The sequence below is a fragment of the Pituophis catenifer genome, unplaced genomic scaffold (genome assembly GCF_029215685.1).
Source record: "Pituophis catenifer annectens isolate HBS135680 unplaced genomic scaffold, rPitCat1.0.hap2 SCAF_7, whole genome shotgun sequence".
In the NCBI taxonomy this organism is placed as follows: Eukaryota; Metazoa; Chordata; class Lepidosauria; order Squamata; family Colubridae; genus Pituophis; species Pituophis catenifer.
The window spans coordinates 66579175-66597158 of NW_027256887.1; the positions used below are offsets into that span (position 1 = coordinate 66579175).

General features: G+C 35.7%; 2 protein-coding genes across 3 annotated transcripts in view; one reads left to right on the forward strand and one right to left on the reverse strand.

The window, feature by feature from the left end:
* SYN3 (synapsin III) overlaps window positions 1-17984 on the forward strand; it is a 177191-nt gene that overhangs the window by 29588 nt on the left and 129619 nt on the right. For both annotated transcript variants that reach the window (XM_070948007.1, XM_070948008.1), the window contains exon 5: window positions 4548-4637. In XM_070948007.1, coding sequence (XP_070804108.1) covers window positions 4548-4637 — 90 coding nt within the window. The remainder of the gene's footprint in view (window positions 1-4547; window positions 4638-17984) is intronic.
* TIMP3 (TIMP metallopeptidase inhibitor 3) overlaps window positions 7761-17984 on the reverse strand; it is a 40671-nt gene continuing 30447 nt past the window's right edge. Inside the window, exons 3-5 of the mRNA XM_070947614.1 lie at window positions 14019-14130; window positions 13251-13372; window positions 7761-11398 (exon numbers count right to left, since the gene is read on the reverse strand). Coding sequence (XP_070803715.1) covers window positions 11201-11398; window positions 13251-13372; window positions 14019-14130 — 432 coding nt within the window. The 3' untranslated portion in view covers window positions 7761-11200. The remainder of the gene's footprint in view (window positions 11399-13250; window positions 13373-14018; window positions 14131-17984) is intronic.

Here is a 17984-nt window from a genome sequence, read left to right on the forward strand (position 1 = left end):
AAATAAAAAGGGAGTTCTTTAGGTATATATGTACACAAAGGAATTTGAAAGTCAGCTTTTAGTGCAAAAAGTTTTTTAAAAACTTAAATCAAATTCTTTATCTTTACCACTACTGAAGATTTCAGTAAATAATATAATTGTTTTACTTCCCCAAACAAAACAATTTCTCAACTGTTTAATCCATCTCGGCACAAAATGTCTCATTTCATCAGGTCTAGAAGATCCCTTTCTGCATCTTTAATAACATTGTCTATCCTGAAAGGGAATATATGTATAGCTGGGAATTAAAACAAAAATATATTTTAGGATATATGTTTTGTTTTGCTTCTTTGGAAAGCTCTGTTTTGAGGTTCCTTTTTTAATTCTGGGAAATTCTAAACTGCTACCACCATCACCCTATCTCAGGTTGCTTTCTTTACTAAAGAAAGCAACTAAAGAACTGTCATCATAATAGTTTAAAAACTATAGAAAAATCACAGTAGTTAAATTATTTCTGCATTAATTCATTTTATTGGAAATATATAGTGTTCAAATACCTTGTCAAAGAAAGGACAGTAGCTAAAGTAAAAAATATAAATTTGTAGAGTGGCATTGCATAAAGCCTGTGTAGAGAGAGGAAGATGACCTTGAAGAAGATATGCAAGCTCTGTTACTAAAGCAACAAAAGGTAAAACATATTATAAATCCACAAGGAAAAGAAATATGCAGAAGAGGCCCAGGCAGATGTTTCCCTAATTCACAGGAGTATAAGAAGATGGAGAAAGTACAACACAATCACACTTTCAAGATTCTACTAATACAGCCACTCTCATTAAAAATAATTTATATTTGCACAGAAAGGATCTTTGTATGTGTGTGAAGAGTATATTTTTTAAGAGGTAGGATTAGGACACATATACCTGTATTTATTCCTCCTGCTTTTCACTCTGTTTTGATGGTCTGTCATCCAAGAGAGTCTAAGCACCACAATTACTGAGTTGAACATCACCTGACCGAGATGTGCTGACAACCTCACTCCCCCCTCCTTTGGTTGTTAAACAAATCACTGTGGTTGTTAAGCAAAACATCAAATGGCCAAGGTTTATGATTTTACCTCTGCCTTCTCTGTTAACTCTGCTTGTCGCAAGCCAATTGCAAAATACACAAGTGGCAATCGTGTGATCATGGGATGCTGTGCTTCATATATATGGGCCACTGACTTTTAGAGGCTCTGAAACCTACCACTTTTCATCTAGTTCCTTGGGTTCAAGATCTGAGTAGTGGTGCAGTGGTTAGAATGCAGTATTGCAGGCTAATTCTGCTGACTGCCAGCAGTTTGGCAGTTCAATCCTGACCGGCTCGTGGTTGATTTAATCTTCCATCTTTCTGAAGTCAGTAAAATGAGGACCCAGATTGTTGGGGGAAATATGCTGACTCTGTAAACTGGACAGTGCTGTAAGGCAATGTGAAGCGGTATATAAGTCTAAGTGCTATTGCTATTTCATTACTTTTACTTGTATTATTCAGTTTTATGCTGGGACAGATTTAATAATTTAATTTAATTTAATTTAATTTAATTTAATTTAATTTAATTTAATTTAATTTAATTTAATTTAATTTAATTTAATTTAATTTAATTTAATTTAATTTAATTTAATTTAATTTTTATTCCATTAATTCAACTAATCAAATTTAATTTTGTACTGTCCCTGTTCATTTATATCCTTATCTTGCCCACTTTACATAGGTGGTCTTGGCATATCTGAGACCATGTGCAATTGCTTGTGCCATCCACCCAGATTGAACACTCTTTCTTTCTCTATATATTTTAAACAAATTGAGAGCAGACATATAATCATATATAATCACATAGGTCATCTGTCACTGATGAACCCAAGCAAATCAGAACTCTTAAATTAGAATCCTCCTCAAATATCTTCTTTATTGAGTACATCATATTGGCAGGGCTTTAAAGGAAAACTAACTCTAAATCTTTCTCATGGTTTCAGTATAATTAAAATAGGAAATAACTCCATCCCCAAGTGTCACAAATTACATTGGCCAATTGGGTTGATTGGCGGACTCCCCAGACACTCCTTCCCTGACCTTATCCGTTGCCAGTAGAGATGACCTTGGTTCTCACGAGAAAGCTCTCTGTTGCATCTAGTGAGACATTCCAACCTCCTTCCCCCCTTCCCCCTCTGTGTGACAACTGAGGAACAGAAAAATGGCTGCAGCCAGGTTTGGTTCGAAATTGACATCATCTTTTTGTTGGCATGTAAATATACACCTTATGTATGTATGTATTACAAAACTGAAATTTACAGATTACAAAATTAAATGATGCATATTGTAATTCTACTAAGTAGATATGCAAGCATGGGACTCAGGGCCAAGGAGGTTGAAGACAGATTTGTACAAATTAGTGCCACTGTTTCTATGTCAGAAATATAGCAATGATCACTAAAATCTTCCTGTGTAAATTCTTAATTTACATGCATTTTAAAAACATTTCAGTGTCCTCAATTTTTGAAGACACAATTCTAATAGAATATTTTATTCAAGGCCCGTATCTATAACATTAATCCCCAAACTTCTAGATATCATATCATTGCTCATAATTTTATAGGCTTGATGAAAAAACCAAACAAAATAAAACCCCTTCTATACTGTAGTAGGTTGCAATTCCTGCTCTATGCAATAAGTTCTGTTTATTTTCCTTTATCTTATCCTAATTAGGATAAAAATATTATCTATAAAATACTGAATTCTTTGTTGCACTTCCAATAAAACAATAAACATGAAAGCTTATATAGACCACCACCCTGAAATATATTTCATATCGAGTTGTCACCCTCTTGTGGCATATTGTTAATGTAGATAGGATTGACATAGAACATATTGAAGAGACTAGCATAAAAATGTGTTCCTATGAATGAGCAGTCATGCAGAAATCTGAACTATTTTAACTATTTATTTCCCTTTTATTAAGCGAAAATAAGCTACAGAACTGTATATCCGCTAATCTATGTGAATATGGACTTTAGTTGAAGGGGGCTTGCTTTGATATATATGCAAACATATATATATGTGTGTGTGTGTGTTTTAATGAAACACACACACACACACACACACACACACATATATATATATATATATATATATATATATATATATATATATATATATATATATATATATATGTTTTCTCAGGTTTTCGCGGGTGTTTGTATGTAGGTCTTTGGTTATTCGGGTCTTGTCCCACGTAAAATTGAAGGTTTCTTGGCGACGTTTCGACGAAGTCTCATTCGTCATCTTCAGGCTGGTGTTCTCGGCTTCGTGCTTCCAGGAGCAAATGGAAGCACGAAGCCGAGAACACCAGCCTGAAGATGACGAATGAGACTTCGTCGAAACGTCGCCAAGAAACCTTCAATTTTACGTGGGACAAGACCCGAATAACCAAAGACATATATATATATATATATATATATATATATATATATATATATATATGCATATTCTTTCTAGCCAGGTTTTACCTATGTAAACTTAGTTGTTCTTCAGCCCTAGGTTCTTTCACAGAACCTAGGGCTGAAGAACAACTAAGTTTACATAGGTAAAACCTGGCTAGAAAGAATATGCACATAAAAGCCTATGAAAAAAGAAAAAAGATATATATATATATATATATATATATATATATATATATATATATATATATATATATATATATATATATATTTCATTAAAATAGATAAAGCATGCTTTTTGGTTTTGTTTTGTAATCAGATATTTGAGTTAGTTGTGAGAAGGGTCAGTCACTCATCCTCTGTACTAAAAAAAAAGGAAGCAGTGGAAAACCATTTCTGAAACCTTGCCAAGAAAACTGCAGTGACTTGTTCAGGTAGTCTCCAGAAGTAAACACTGATTTGAAGACATACACACACAAAAACGTCTCTGTAATGACACATGCTATTCCTAAAAGATCACTATATAATTTTAAGAGATCTTGCTGTATCGTTTCTGCATCTCTTTAGGTACATAGAGGATAGTTTTCCAGTAAGGATAAAGCAAAATATAATCCAAAATATAATTAACTTCTTCTCATTATGTACTTGCAATCAGAGGCCGATTTGAAGTAAGCGCCTATGCATTTGCCAGCACCCTCAGGGTGGACAACTCAAAGGCAGCTATCGTGGTAAACAGTCAGTAGAGATTTCAGACTGGGATTGGAAAAATAGCAATCATATCATTTGCATAAACAGAAGAGGGATGTTAGATGTTTGCTTGTTTAAACTCAAAACCTGACATAATTTTAAGATTGTGTTATGTACGTGCATGCATGTAACCAAAAAGATTTTCAGCATGCATTATTATTAATATGTAATTACAACAGTCATACATTAACAAATATTTTGGATGAAACATGAGGCATCAAGAGTCATAGCTCTTCATGTGTATTTGTATTTGATGTTTGTCCACTTTGCAATATTGCTCTCAAGTGATTCCCTTTCTTCTTTTTTTCCTTCCTTCCTTCCTTCCTCCCTTCCTCCCTCCCTCCCTCCTAGTTCTCTCAGCTAATTAAGATTGTCAGCTCATTGGGTTCTGAGAAGTTCCCTCTTGTAGAACAAACATTCTTCCCAAGCCATAAGCAGATGGTAAGTAACTTGGTTTCTTTGTTTCAGTGGTACAATGTTTTGCAAAAGGAACTTAAAGGAATTTATGAGATTGCATAAATCAGTATCCTACAGAGGCATACTCATGCCCCTTCACAGAAATGTTCATTCCACTTCCTTCTCATCAATAACTTTTATACTTTGAGGCCTGGTTTATGATAGCTCTAATCTTCCCCAATATTTAGTTTCATTATAGTTGCCAGTGCACACTCTTGATCAATTACTTATTATAATATAAAACAACACATTTCTCACTATTATAAGGAAATATTATTGCTGACCACAAAGAAGAATGCAAGTGTAATGCAAAGACAGAGGATTATTATGTTTCCCAGAAGCTTGACTACAATATTGAACTTACAGATGTCCAATGCATTGCCATATCTCCTGAATGATATCAGCATGCTATGTGGAACACATAAAATACAGATGTTGCTTGCTACGTTGGACTATAGAATTCTTATCTGAGCAAATTCAACATTCAGTCTGATGTGTGTGTATATGTATGTAGGTGTAGGTGTGTGTATGGAGAAAGAGGGGGAGCTAGGAAGTAAGGTGTCATGGTTTCGAGTAATGCTCCCAACTAAATCAAGACTCTGAGGCCTTGGCTTCCTCAAAATCCAGTTTATTGGGTATCATATCAGCATGGTCAAAGGTGAAACCAACACTGAATAATTATTGCATTTTTGATATAATTAAAGAATAGATACTGGCCACCTGCCTTGTGTCACAGGTCATGTTAGCCAACCAAGCAGGTGATGAACTTCTCAGCACTCCCTCCTGCCGTCGCTAGGGCACACTGATTTGGCCTTGGTTCTCAGGAGCCTTATTGTTATTGTGTCTGGCACATTGGAAGAAAACATTCCACAAGTCCCCTTCCCATCCCATAAATATGGCAACTAAGAAACGAAGCAAGAAAAATATGATTTCAGCTAGAGTTAGAGTCATTTCTAGAATTGACATAAGGAATTAAAGTACAGGATAACTTTATAATATATTTAAAGTTGTAACACTGCTGCAATATCTATATTACTCAATGAAGCAAAATTGTCACTCACTGGCTCACTTTGCAAAATTATTTGCAAAGTCCAGCTTTCTTTTCTCATACAAAAATGAGTTCTTTACAGGTATTCCTTAACTTTTGATCACTTGTTCAAACAGCATTCAAAATTACAACAGCACTTGAATGAGGGGCACCTGCAACTAGTTCATGAAATTGCAGCCATTGCCACATCACTATGATCACATGGTTGCTATCTGGGTGCTCAAGTGCCCAGTTCATAATTATATTACAGTGAACCACATTATAGCCATTTGTGACTTTTCCTGCAAATGGGGAAGTAGCGGGAAGGTCCAAAGTCATTCCCATAAATTGCTCCCAGGAAGTTGAAAGTTGCTCCTGATTCTTCCACATTTTTCCCTCCTATGGTAAGTCAGTGTAGGTCACGGATGTCAAATTCAAGGCCTGGGGGCTGGATCTGGCCTGGGGGGTACTTAGATCTGTGGGGCCACCCTGGAAACAGCAAAGGACGGTGCCCCTGCCAGCAAAAATGGAGCTTGGGAGCCTGTTTTCACTGACAGAGCACTCGGGCACCACAGGTGCCCCCAACATGAATGACATCAAGTTGGTCAATCCCATCCTGGCCCCCCGAGGTCCAATACAACCCTGATGTGGCCCTCAATGAAATTGAGTTTGACACCCCTGGTGTAGGTAAAGAAATTTCTTTGGTCATTGTTATTAAAAAGAGATTAAAAATGTATCAAAATCTTTGTAAGGTTATTTTGACTCATTCTATAGAGTTTGGCATAATAATCAGCAACATTATGAGAAGCAGTATTTCATCTCATTTCTTTTGTGTTGACTGATAGCTATTATTATCAGTTTGTGTCACCATGTTGCTCAAAATAAGTAATAGGTATGGGTAGATAATATTAGTAAAATTACACGGTGCAAGAATGGGAGAATTGAGTATTGGAAATATTCAGACTTTATGTAATTTTTCTTACCCTCCCCAGTGGCTTCCACAGAATCCAATTTCATTAAAATAACAAAAGAAGAATTGTAACCGAACAGAGCAGGCTCTGCCCCTTTTATGCATGGATGAGACGTCATGATGAATATACAAGCGGAGCTTGCTTGTTTTTGAATTCCCTGTGGAAACCTTGACCCTCCCAATTATTTCCTGCTATCACCAAATTCTCTTAAATTGACTATCATGTTCCCCAAATATGAAAGAGTATGATTTAACATCAGTATATTTAAAATTAAAACACTATTATCAAAAATATTAAACATTTTATTTCAAATCTTCAACAAAAATCTAGTGGCTATACTTAAAAAAAAAGATTGATCCATCATATATTGTTTTGGCCAGGAATATGCAAAATTTTTGTCTGAAATATTCCATCCTTAAAACATGATTTTGAATGCTTTGAGCTGAATAAACGCCTAGGGTTTTTTTGTGATCAGAACAAAATACCTGGTTTTAATTGACATCAGTTTAAATGTTCTGAACACAATGGTTATGCTGCTTTATGTAGCCTACCTCAGCCTATTGAGCAACAGATATGAATTACAACCTTGATACCAACAGTTAGGTTGATAAAAAACTGAGTGTGGAGAGGATAGTTATATTTATCCACATTGCCAGATAAAAGACTGCTTGCAACAGTATACCTACCAGACATTACTAATGTTTTTTAAAGTTGTCTACAGCAGGGGTCTCCAACCTTGGCAACTTTAAGCCTGGCGGACTTCAACTCCCAGAATTCCCCAGGCAGCTTTAAGTCCTCCAGACTTAAAGTTGCCAAGGTTGGAGACCCCTGGTCTACAATATTTCATTTTTTAGGTAGATAATATGGATTGTGCATATACTCTCTATTTCACACAAATAGTGCTAATGATGTGTAAATGTGAAAACTGGGAACAATTTAGGTTGATTTATTGGGATTTGGTTATTTGTGTACATACATTCAACTTAAATATGACAGACTATCAGATGCGTATCGGCAGTGTACTTGTTGCCAACAATATTCAGTTGGATACCTTTTTATAGAGCAAAATGAGTTACAATAGAGATGATAGAATATCTGTGGTAAGAAATAAAACACTTTATTGTTTAGAATAAAAGTACACTATAAAAAGTGAACATTATTACCTTAAGACAATATACATTCAATGAATATAAAATTTATAAATAACAAAACAAGGAGGAAAACTGTAAACAGTGCTACTAAACTAAGCAAAAAGTACATTCCTTTTGGGGTGGAGCTTTCTCCTAGATTGCATTTATTTTCACTCTAGTGTTCATAATTGCTAACAATGGTAATGCAAAAAATAAAACAATTCTTTACATCTTGGTCCTAGGCCTGTTTCTACAAAACAAAAAAAAGTTGGAATCAGTAGGGTTTATTATTAAGGTGTAAATAGAATTAAATCCTAATTCTGCGGTCATATGCATGCTTTTCCTGAGAATAACCTCCATCAAATTTAATGCAACTCCCTTCTGAAGAAAAAAAGACATGCTAAATTGAATCCCTTGCAGATGAGTTCATAATTGGACATATCAGGTCTTATAACTTCTGGAATCAGTGGAAAGACACCAGTTGACTTTAACAAGAATGGCTCAGGCCCATACATCAAATATAAAACTAAGCACTCAGGGCATCTTGCTGATAAGTGTACTGGATGAACATATGAGTCAGACTACCATTTCAAATCCCACATTACAGTCTGTACAATGGGAATAATAAAAAGGCCCATATTTTATTTGTTTGCTTAAAACATTTATATAGCCACCCATCTTGTATCAAACTTTGGATGGCTCACTTTTCTTTAAAAAAAAATACTGTAAAGTAAGTTTCAGCACTGAAAACTTTGAAGGCATCCCAAAAGAAATGTATTTTTTGCTGGGTTTTCCCCCGTCTTTTTGCCTCCTTATTAAAACAAAACCAAGAACCAAGCCACCCTGTAGTAGGAGAGGATTGTTGATTGAGCTATCACTCTTCCTCAAATAACTCTATGTTCTTTGTGTACAATAGAACACCTACATAGAGAAATATATTTTATTGGATGGGTATGCTATTTTATTTCTTACAAATACAGAGATACATTACAACTTGAATAAAAACATGTTTTTTCTTAGCATAAGAGAGATTTTCACCATTTTTTGACTGCAGTATTATGGCGATTCAGGTATGACCTTAATAAGTGAAAATAACAATCTAGAGCTGCCATTCAGTGAAAGGAGAGATCAAAATCTGATACAGCTGCTTTCTTCTTGCCTTTAAGATCTGAGCTTAAATCAAGTTTGTGTCTAGAAATGGGTCAATTCATATTGCTGGCTTTTATGATTTTGGCTGATTGCAATATAAATTAGTCTTTTTTTATGGAAACAACTCTGAATCTACTGTTAGCAACGTTTACACTGTACAATATAAACATAAAAATACTGTTGTGGAAAATATAGCAGATACTTTTCTGAAACCATGTGGTATATGGGTCTGCAGTGAGGTTGTGATAGATTTGTGTGTTTGTATGTCCTCATTCCTGCTCAGCCATCTCTTGGGTTGTGAAAGCTCTAGCAATAATATTAAGCCCTCTCTGATAACAAAAACTTATTCAGTTCAACTGAGGAAAAAACTAGAACAATTTTGAACTTATGGCAGCTCTGTTTTTTAGGAGGAATGAATTGAAGACAGAAAATAATGTTAAGACAAATTATAACAGCACAAAAGAACAGAACATGTGCTTGTAGTAAGTGTATTAACCCATTCTACAGTCTCAGTAAATTATGCAGTTGCCAACCCCAATAGAAACTTCGCTCTTAAATTACTTTTAAAAGATTTTTATATTACACCTTTTCATAATAGTAATAAAGATTGTAGTGAAAGCAGAATAGCCAGTTCCTTACTTCTAGAAAGCATAGTGAGCCCAAACCATAGGGCTGTTTAACTGTAGTCAACAGTGGAATACATAATAATCTCCATAAAAATATCATTTTAGTTAATAGATCTAGTTCTTTAAGAATTACATTAAAGGCTGGAAAAGTTAGGTTTTAATATATTCCCTGCCCATCTTCTCTATTTTCACTGTGCCTACTGATAAACACACTATTAATGAGTAGGAAAATATTATGAAGAAGCGATCTTTCACTGCCTTGCCAATATTCACAGGAGAATAAAGTATTATGAAAAGATTCCTATATAACAGAATTTACAAAATACCGCATCATGAAAAACTATGAAAAAAATTAAATGCTTTTCAAAGTACAGGCTGAACCAGTATTCATACAATAGTAAGGCACTTTTACCATTCTATTGTATATTTTTAAGGGAAGGGGATAGGGAACCATGGGGATATTTCAGTTTTAGAACAATTGTTTGCATTGGCCCTTATTTTGATGGCAAGAAGGAAAACAAGCACACAGGGAAGGGAATAAAAACAGATTATTATCACCGCTTTAGAAATTACTGGAACTCCAGTAGCTTTCAAACTAAAAAAAAAACAAAATAGTAACTAATGACTTGGAATGTGAATGGTTGCTCTTTTGAAACAAAAGCATGAAACTTCTTATTACTTATAGCATGAAATAAAATCATGCCCGGTCAAAAATAGCTTATATCATTATATCTATATACATTTTTGTTCAGTAAAAGCGGTGTTTGGGCAGCTGGTTTCTTACATCAATATGTCCCAGGGAGGGTTGTTTCTTTCCTCCTGTGCTCCAACTTTGTCCCCTCTCCACAACATTCTGGGAAAGTTGTGTGTAAAACAAATATTGAAGAAGCAGTTTTACATCCACATCAAAGCCACAAAATAACTGGTGATGATTTGGTTCTCAACAGGTTTGTTCTACATTTGTATTTAGAAGATGTATTAGCTTCATTTTAGTTGATTTTGATTTTTTTTAAAAAAAGAAATTTATTTTCTGTGTAAACCTAGAACTGCCATGAAATTTCTACATTCATATTGGAATGGACAGGTATTTTGAAGTATGCAATCTTTTAAATTCATGCAAAGGAATTTTCCCAAATACTCCATATTCCATAAGCATGATGGCTTTCTTTGCATCCCTTCATTATGTGGCTCACAATGGTGATTAATCCCAACTGGCTGCATTTATAGCTACCTGCTCTGAGAACTGAATGTGAGAATAAAACAGCAGCACAGGAAATGAAGAGGAGGGAATAGAATTTTAATCAGGAAGTTTTTGAGATTTGTGTTTTCCTACAAAAATATATATTGCTATATGTATAGTGCTATAAAAACTTTAAGCAAAAGCTCCCTTGATCATCTGGGAACTTCTGTTCACACACCAGATAAATATTTGATCAACATGGGATGAGAGCAATTTTTTAAAAGATAATTTTAAAAAAGAGTTAAGACAGCATAGATTTAAAAATCACAACAGTTCGAAGTGCTAAAAATTGCAAGAAACAGGCACTAATATCATGGTTGCCATCATGATCAAATATGCGTTAGTGTCCAAAGAATGCTCAGCCACATGGGAAGAAAAGAACAGGAAAGAAAGACAAATGGAATTTCAGGGGTCAGTTGCATTGATGATGGTTTTATCAGGTGGTGCCCATCCTCTATACCAGCTGCAGTAGCCATCTTTGTGTTTGATGCAAGCATAATGCTTTGACTGGTATCCTGGTTGACCAAAGCTGGAAAGCATGTCTGTCCAGAGGCATTCATTCTTGGAGGTCACAAAGCAAGGAAGATAGTAGCAGGGCTTAATCTATAATTACAAAACAAAACAAATGAAAGCTGTTGAATTAATCAGACACTTTAAAACTGTATAATTAACTTTTGTGCTCATATATATCTTCTGAGCCATGGTGGGGCAGTGGTTAGAATGCAGTATTGCTGTATTCTGCTGACTGCCAGCTGTCGGCAGTTTGATTATGATCGGGTCAATGTTGACTCATTCTTCCATTCTTCTGAGATTGGTAAAATGAGGACCCAGATAGTTGGGGACAATATGCTGATTTTGTAAACAGCTTAGAGGGGAATGTAAAGCACTGTGAAGTGGTATATAAGTCTAACTACTATTGCTATTGTTATTTTTATATACAAAAAGTAGCATATTCCACTAGATTAGTCAAGATAAGAATTATTTCAATCCATTTTTAATCTCATTTTCAATATTTTAAACCATCTGGTGATTTATTAAGTCTGGAAATCCTAATCCTAGTATGAAAGCAACATTATAATACCAATAAGTTTCTGAAACTTGCAGGCATCATTTTCTTCCCAGATTTTCACCAAGGGAGTACAATTCCTTTTTGTTGTCTTTTTGAACCATCTATCCCAGAATATTAATCATAGTATCTTAGTATCATAGTATCTTTTTGGATTAGTTCAGAGGATTGGGAGGCAGAAACAGGGCGTTGCGCTGTTCTCATCCTTCATCTGGGGCCAGTTCCAGTCAATATTGGTAAATGGCAAAGATATGGCTGTTAAAGGATCCAATCTGGGTCAATCACCGGTGAGCAATCCAGATTGGATTCAGCAATATTATCCTGGGACATATATATTCGCCTTCATTCATCATATGGCTGTTACTTTATACTCGAGCAATAGTTATTTCCACATTTCTGCTTAACATCTACATAAAATCACTTGGTGAGGTCATCCATTGACACATCGCTCAATCTTTGATTCTGGATATGGTTGCACTACCATAAACAGTGAGTAATTTGGATGTACTGCTAGACTCGCAACACCTGCATGAAGAGCAGATGGCAGCTGTAGTGCAAAGGAACATTGCACAACTCCATCTTATGCAACAGTTTTAGTCAGGAGTACCTGTTTATCCTCACATGTGCATTATTCACCTCACAATTAGACTACCTCAATATGCTCTACACATGAGGCCATATTTAGATGACCATTCAAAAACTTCCAACTGGTCCAGAGCGCAGAAGCATGGTAGTTACTGATATACCTCAGCACACCCATGTAGCATCTCTACTTCACTAACTGCAGTGTTTACCATTGTGCTTCTAGGTGTCAGTTCTTTCTTATAAAGCCCTTCATGGCACAGGGCCAGGTTACATTCACAATCATCTATCCCTGATCATTCCTACACGACCTGACAAGAAAGACATTATCTCGGTCTCATTATTTGGCAACATCATCTAGTTGAACCCAGGAGACAGGCCTTTTCTGTTACTTCCCTTACTCTTAATAAGACCCCCACCCAAAATTTGGTTGGACCTGCTCCTATCTTCCTTTTGAAAGGTATTAAAGTGCTATTTTTTTTCTCACTGGCATTGCATCTAGGAGTGGTATGAGCTTAGGGTGATTTTTTTCACAGCATTTTATGTGATGCATATGTGATTTATGTGTACACCACCCTGAGTCCCCAGGGAGAAGGGCGGTATATAAATTTGAAGTAAAATAAATAAAATAAATAAATTCTGTTTGGGATTATGTTTACTATTTGTTTTACTGTATTTTTTATTGAGCTGAGTTGTTTATTAATGAATGGCTCCCTGAAATATGTGTCAACTGTTCAATTATATACACCTTGATTAAATAAATAATAAACATTTCAAATGTATCAGGTTGGCAGAGACATCTCTTACCTTGCAGCCACAACCTAGATGGTAACGATGGTTTAATCCTTTGCGCTGAGACAAGGTCAATCGATCCCACTTTTCATTCAGATTACACAGTCCAGTATAAACCTTTCCATCATAAACTCGACCTACAAATCAATTCCAGTGTCATTCATTTGAGAGCTCAAGATAACTTCTTAATTTATTAGGAGAAAAAGAACTTAAAGACTGTCCTTTTCTAATGCAAAATTTTCCAACATTTCCAATTATAGTAAGTTTAGAAAGAGCAATTAAATAATTTGTCATAGAGAGTATTTTACTGATACAACTCTAATAAAAGCCAATTAAGCAGATAAATTAGATTAAAAACAAAGACCTAATCATCACCAGCATGAGAGAAATATAATACTTATGTTGTTAAAAAAAATCCCTCGGAAAGAAGATATCTTAACCTATAATTAAGAGGAGGTTAAAATATGCTGCCTCATTTATTTGGAATGCACACCCAGCTGAGTTGAAAGTCCTAATATTTACTGGGTTTTTAAAAAGCCTTAAACACACACCCTTTAAAACAGATTCTTGATGATATACATAATTTTTAGGATTTCTAATTTAAAATATGACTGTATTAGTGAAAAACAGACTAATGTATGCATGACAATAGACCTCAATATAATGACTGGAATAAATACTTGTAAATTGCATCCACCAATGCTGAACTTCTGCCTCTAAAAATAGCTGAAACTGATACAGCCTGTAAGCTTACCATAGCAGAAAATTTGTTATGTTTTTTACCTGTAATCATATACTGATACTTGTTGACCTCCAACTTGACTCCACAAAGACTTTCAGAGGCCTCAGTGTAGATGTATTGAACATGTGGCATCTTGTCAAAACCTCTGTACATCTACAAAAAAGAGAGCAAACACACAAGAATGAAATGCAGTGCAATCAAAACTAACAAACCTCCAAACCCCTCACTTTTTCCATTATCCAGCTACTCTCTCATCTGCCTTTATATTAAGAAGAATGTGTATCCCTGATGAGTCCAGAATTATGGCCTACAGTTTCCAATATCCCAAGAAGCACAGCTAAGATAAATGGGTTAGAATTGTAGAGTACAAATATCCTGACTCCATTCAAAAACTGTCTGTTGCATCTAGCTTTCTCTTGTTCTAGAAAAATTTGTAAAGTCTTCAAAAAAAAACAAAAAAACAGAACCTTGATTCTTTAATTTAATTTATTTAATTTAATTTAATTTAATTTAATTTAATTTAATTTAATTTAATTTAATTTATTTAATTTAATTTAATTTAATTTAATTATTTAATTTAATAATTTAATTTAATTTAATTTAATTTAATAATTTAATTTAATTTAATTTAATTTAATTTAATTTAATTTAATTTAATTTAATTTAATTTAATTTAATTTAATTTAATTTAATTTAATTTAATTTAATTAATTTAATTTAATTTAATTTAATTTATATGCCGCCCCTCTCTGAAGAATCAGGGCGGCTCACAATACATTTAAAAAATCATTATAAAAAGACATTAAAAAATTAAAAACATTAAAAACTCATTCACACCATTCATGGCCGGATCTTGCCAGATCACAAGAGCGAGATCAACGGCCCCAGGCCTGCCGGAAAAGCCAGGTCTTCACCGCTTTTCGGAAGGCCTATAGGGTGGGGATGGTCCGGACCTCAGGAGGTAACTGGTTCCAGAGAGCTGGGGCAACCACAGAGAAGGCCCTCCCCCACGGGCCCACCAGCCGACATTGTTTAGCTGATGGGACCCGGAGGAGACCAACTCTGTGGGATCTTACCGATCACTGGGAGCTATGCGGCAGAAGGCGGTCTCAAAGATAACCTGGCCCTGAGCCATGTAGGGCTTTAAAGGTAATAACCAACACCTTGAATTGTGACCGGAGACCAATAGGGAGCCAGTGCAGCTCGCGGAGAATTGGTGTAATGTGGGTGTATCTAGGTGCACCCACGACAGCTCGCGCAGCTGCGTTCTGGACCAACTGTAGTCTCCGAACACTTTTCAAGGGTAGCCCCAATAATCTAACCGTGCGTTGCAATAATCTAACCGTGAAGTGACAAAGGCATGAGTGACTGTGAGGAGAGCCTCCCGATCCAATTAGGGTCACAATTGGTGCACCAGGCGAACCTGTGCAAAGGTCCCCCTAGCCACAGCAGTCAGATATTGCTCTAATCTTAGCTGTGAGTCTAGGAGGACACCCAAATTGCGAGCCCGTTCTGAGGGGGACAATTTCTCCCCCCACCCAGAACCAAGGATGGACAATCGACATAATCTTTAGGAGGCAATACCCACAGTCACTCGGTCTTGTCTGGGTTAAGTCTGAGCCTGTTGACTCCCATCCAGACCCTCACAGCCTCCAGGCACCGGCACATCACATCCACTGCATCACTGAATTGACACGGAGTAGAGATATACAGCTGGGTATCATCCACGTATTGCTGATATCTCACCCCATGTCGTCGGATGATCTCACCCAGCGGCTTCATGTAGATGTTAAATAGGAGGGGAGACAGGACCGAGCCCTGAGGCACCCCACAAACGAGGGGCCTAGGGGTCGACCTCTGTCCTCCTACCAACACCGACTGTGACCAGCCAGAGAGATAGGAGGAGAACCATCGTAACACGGTGCTTCCCACTCCCAGCTTCCTTAGTTGTCCCAGAAGGATACCATGGTCAATGGTATCGAAAGCCGCTGATATACAAGATATACAATAGCAGACAACTTTTATTAGCCTTGAGCAGAATCTTGTGGAACCTGTTCCATTCTCAGATATATTTAAACAAGAGTTTCTCACAGGTTCATATTTTTGTTAGGGCAATCAAGGTAGCATTGCTACTCATAGGATCTGTCCTTACAGGGTAAAATTCTACTCAAGGGTAAGGAGGAATGTCAACACTGGTTTGTAATGGCCTACAAAACCATCTCTGCTTGCTCACAGCCTTTATACTAAGATGGAAAGACAATAAACAGAATTACTGTTATTAGGAGGCAGGCAAGCAGCTATTTTGCTCAATCACTAAATTACTTTGTGTAATATGTTTCAGGTTTCTACAGTTACTGCCAAAGTCTATTATTTTTTTTTTAATCCTCATTCTTCTAAAGACATTAAGCTAGTCTTATGACTGAGATGTAACAGCCAAGAAAAATAAACCAGAGCAGATTTTTAACATTACATAAGAAGTCAGTTAACAAAGGAATGTCCAGAGCAACAGGTTCAAATGAAGTCTGTTTATTACGCTGGGAGTACAGAAAAGAGCCAACATGAAGGAGGAGGGAAGGGGTTTTTTTCTTCAGAATGAGCAAGTGAAATCTAACCAGGCTTCAACCAGGTCCAATTATTTCTAAACTACACAAGGAGCTTCATCTAAGTTTCTCACTATCAGACTTGTTGGAAAACAAAAACAAAAAACAAATGGGACACTTGTTAACTCATTCTGCCGAAAAAATTAAGAGTTTCAGAGCTTATTTTATAAATTTTAGATTCATTTGTTTGTTATACTGATCGATGCTACAAAAGTCTAAGACAGGATAAATAATATTATTTCCTCAACATTTATTCTCACAACAATCCTATGAGGTATGATATTCTGGGAGACAGTGACTGGCTTGAAATTACTATTGTGTTGCTATGGTTGAAAATAGAACTGAAACTCCCTATCCCTTTCTATCTCCCTAACCACTGCATCACACTGTCACAAACTAAGCAATATTTCTTAATGAAATAAAATGTGATGAACAAATCAGTCATTTGTTTTAATACGTTTCCATAAATTGTGATCTAGAGTATACTGAAATATACATTTAATTGCAGAACATCTACTTTGACCCTCAGAGAAAGATGTATGATAATGAAGTTTATTTTATTATGCAGAATCGGCTCTTTTAAAATTGAAATATTATAAGGCAGCCTAGACAAGGAATACAATCTCTATAAAATCTAGTGGTAGGAGGCAGGCTGCATGAACACTGTGAATGAAATAGCTGTTATTTTGACGTTCCTGTCCTGCCTCAGTAAATGTTGTACTTGCTCCACTAGGAGTTGGTTAGTTGCATCAAATGTATAAAGTCAAGCAATAAATTAAGAAAAGATCCCTTGCATTAAACTAATACCCTGTTTTCCCCAAAATAAGACATCCCCTGATAATAAGCCCAATCGGGCTTTTGAGCACATGTCAATAAGGCCAAGCATTTATTTCAGGGTTCAAAAAAATATAAGACAGTCTTATTTTCAGAAAAACAACGTATATCAATAGAAAATAATATTTGTTGTTCAGATTTGAATTGTGGGATCCTTGGTATTCTCTAACCTTGGTTGTTTTATTGTAGATGTTTCATTACCCAACTAGGTAACATCATCAGTGCTAGTAGTGAAATGTCTGTAAGAAAACAACCAAGCACCAAGAATCCCACCAGCTAATATATCTTTTCTTCTGTGTAAAACCTTCCTGCTTTCAGCTAATTGATGAAATTTGGTCAACCTACCAAATCTTTTCTACTCTCTCTTAATATCACTACTATACTTACCCAATCTGTTGAGTATATGAGTATTAGGAAACTTTTTTTTTTGTTTGTTTTATTAGTTATTTTTCTCCTATCTCCTAGAGGGAAACATAAATGCCTTTTAATATAATTTCTACAATGACTGCAGGATACATTTAGCCATTAGTTCATTCTATAGACTTAGAACTCAAGGAGACAGATGAGATTGTG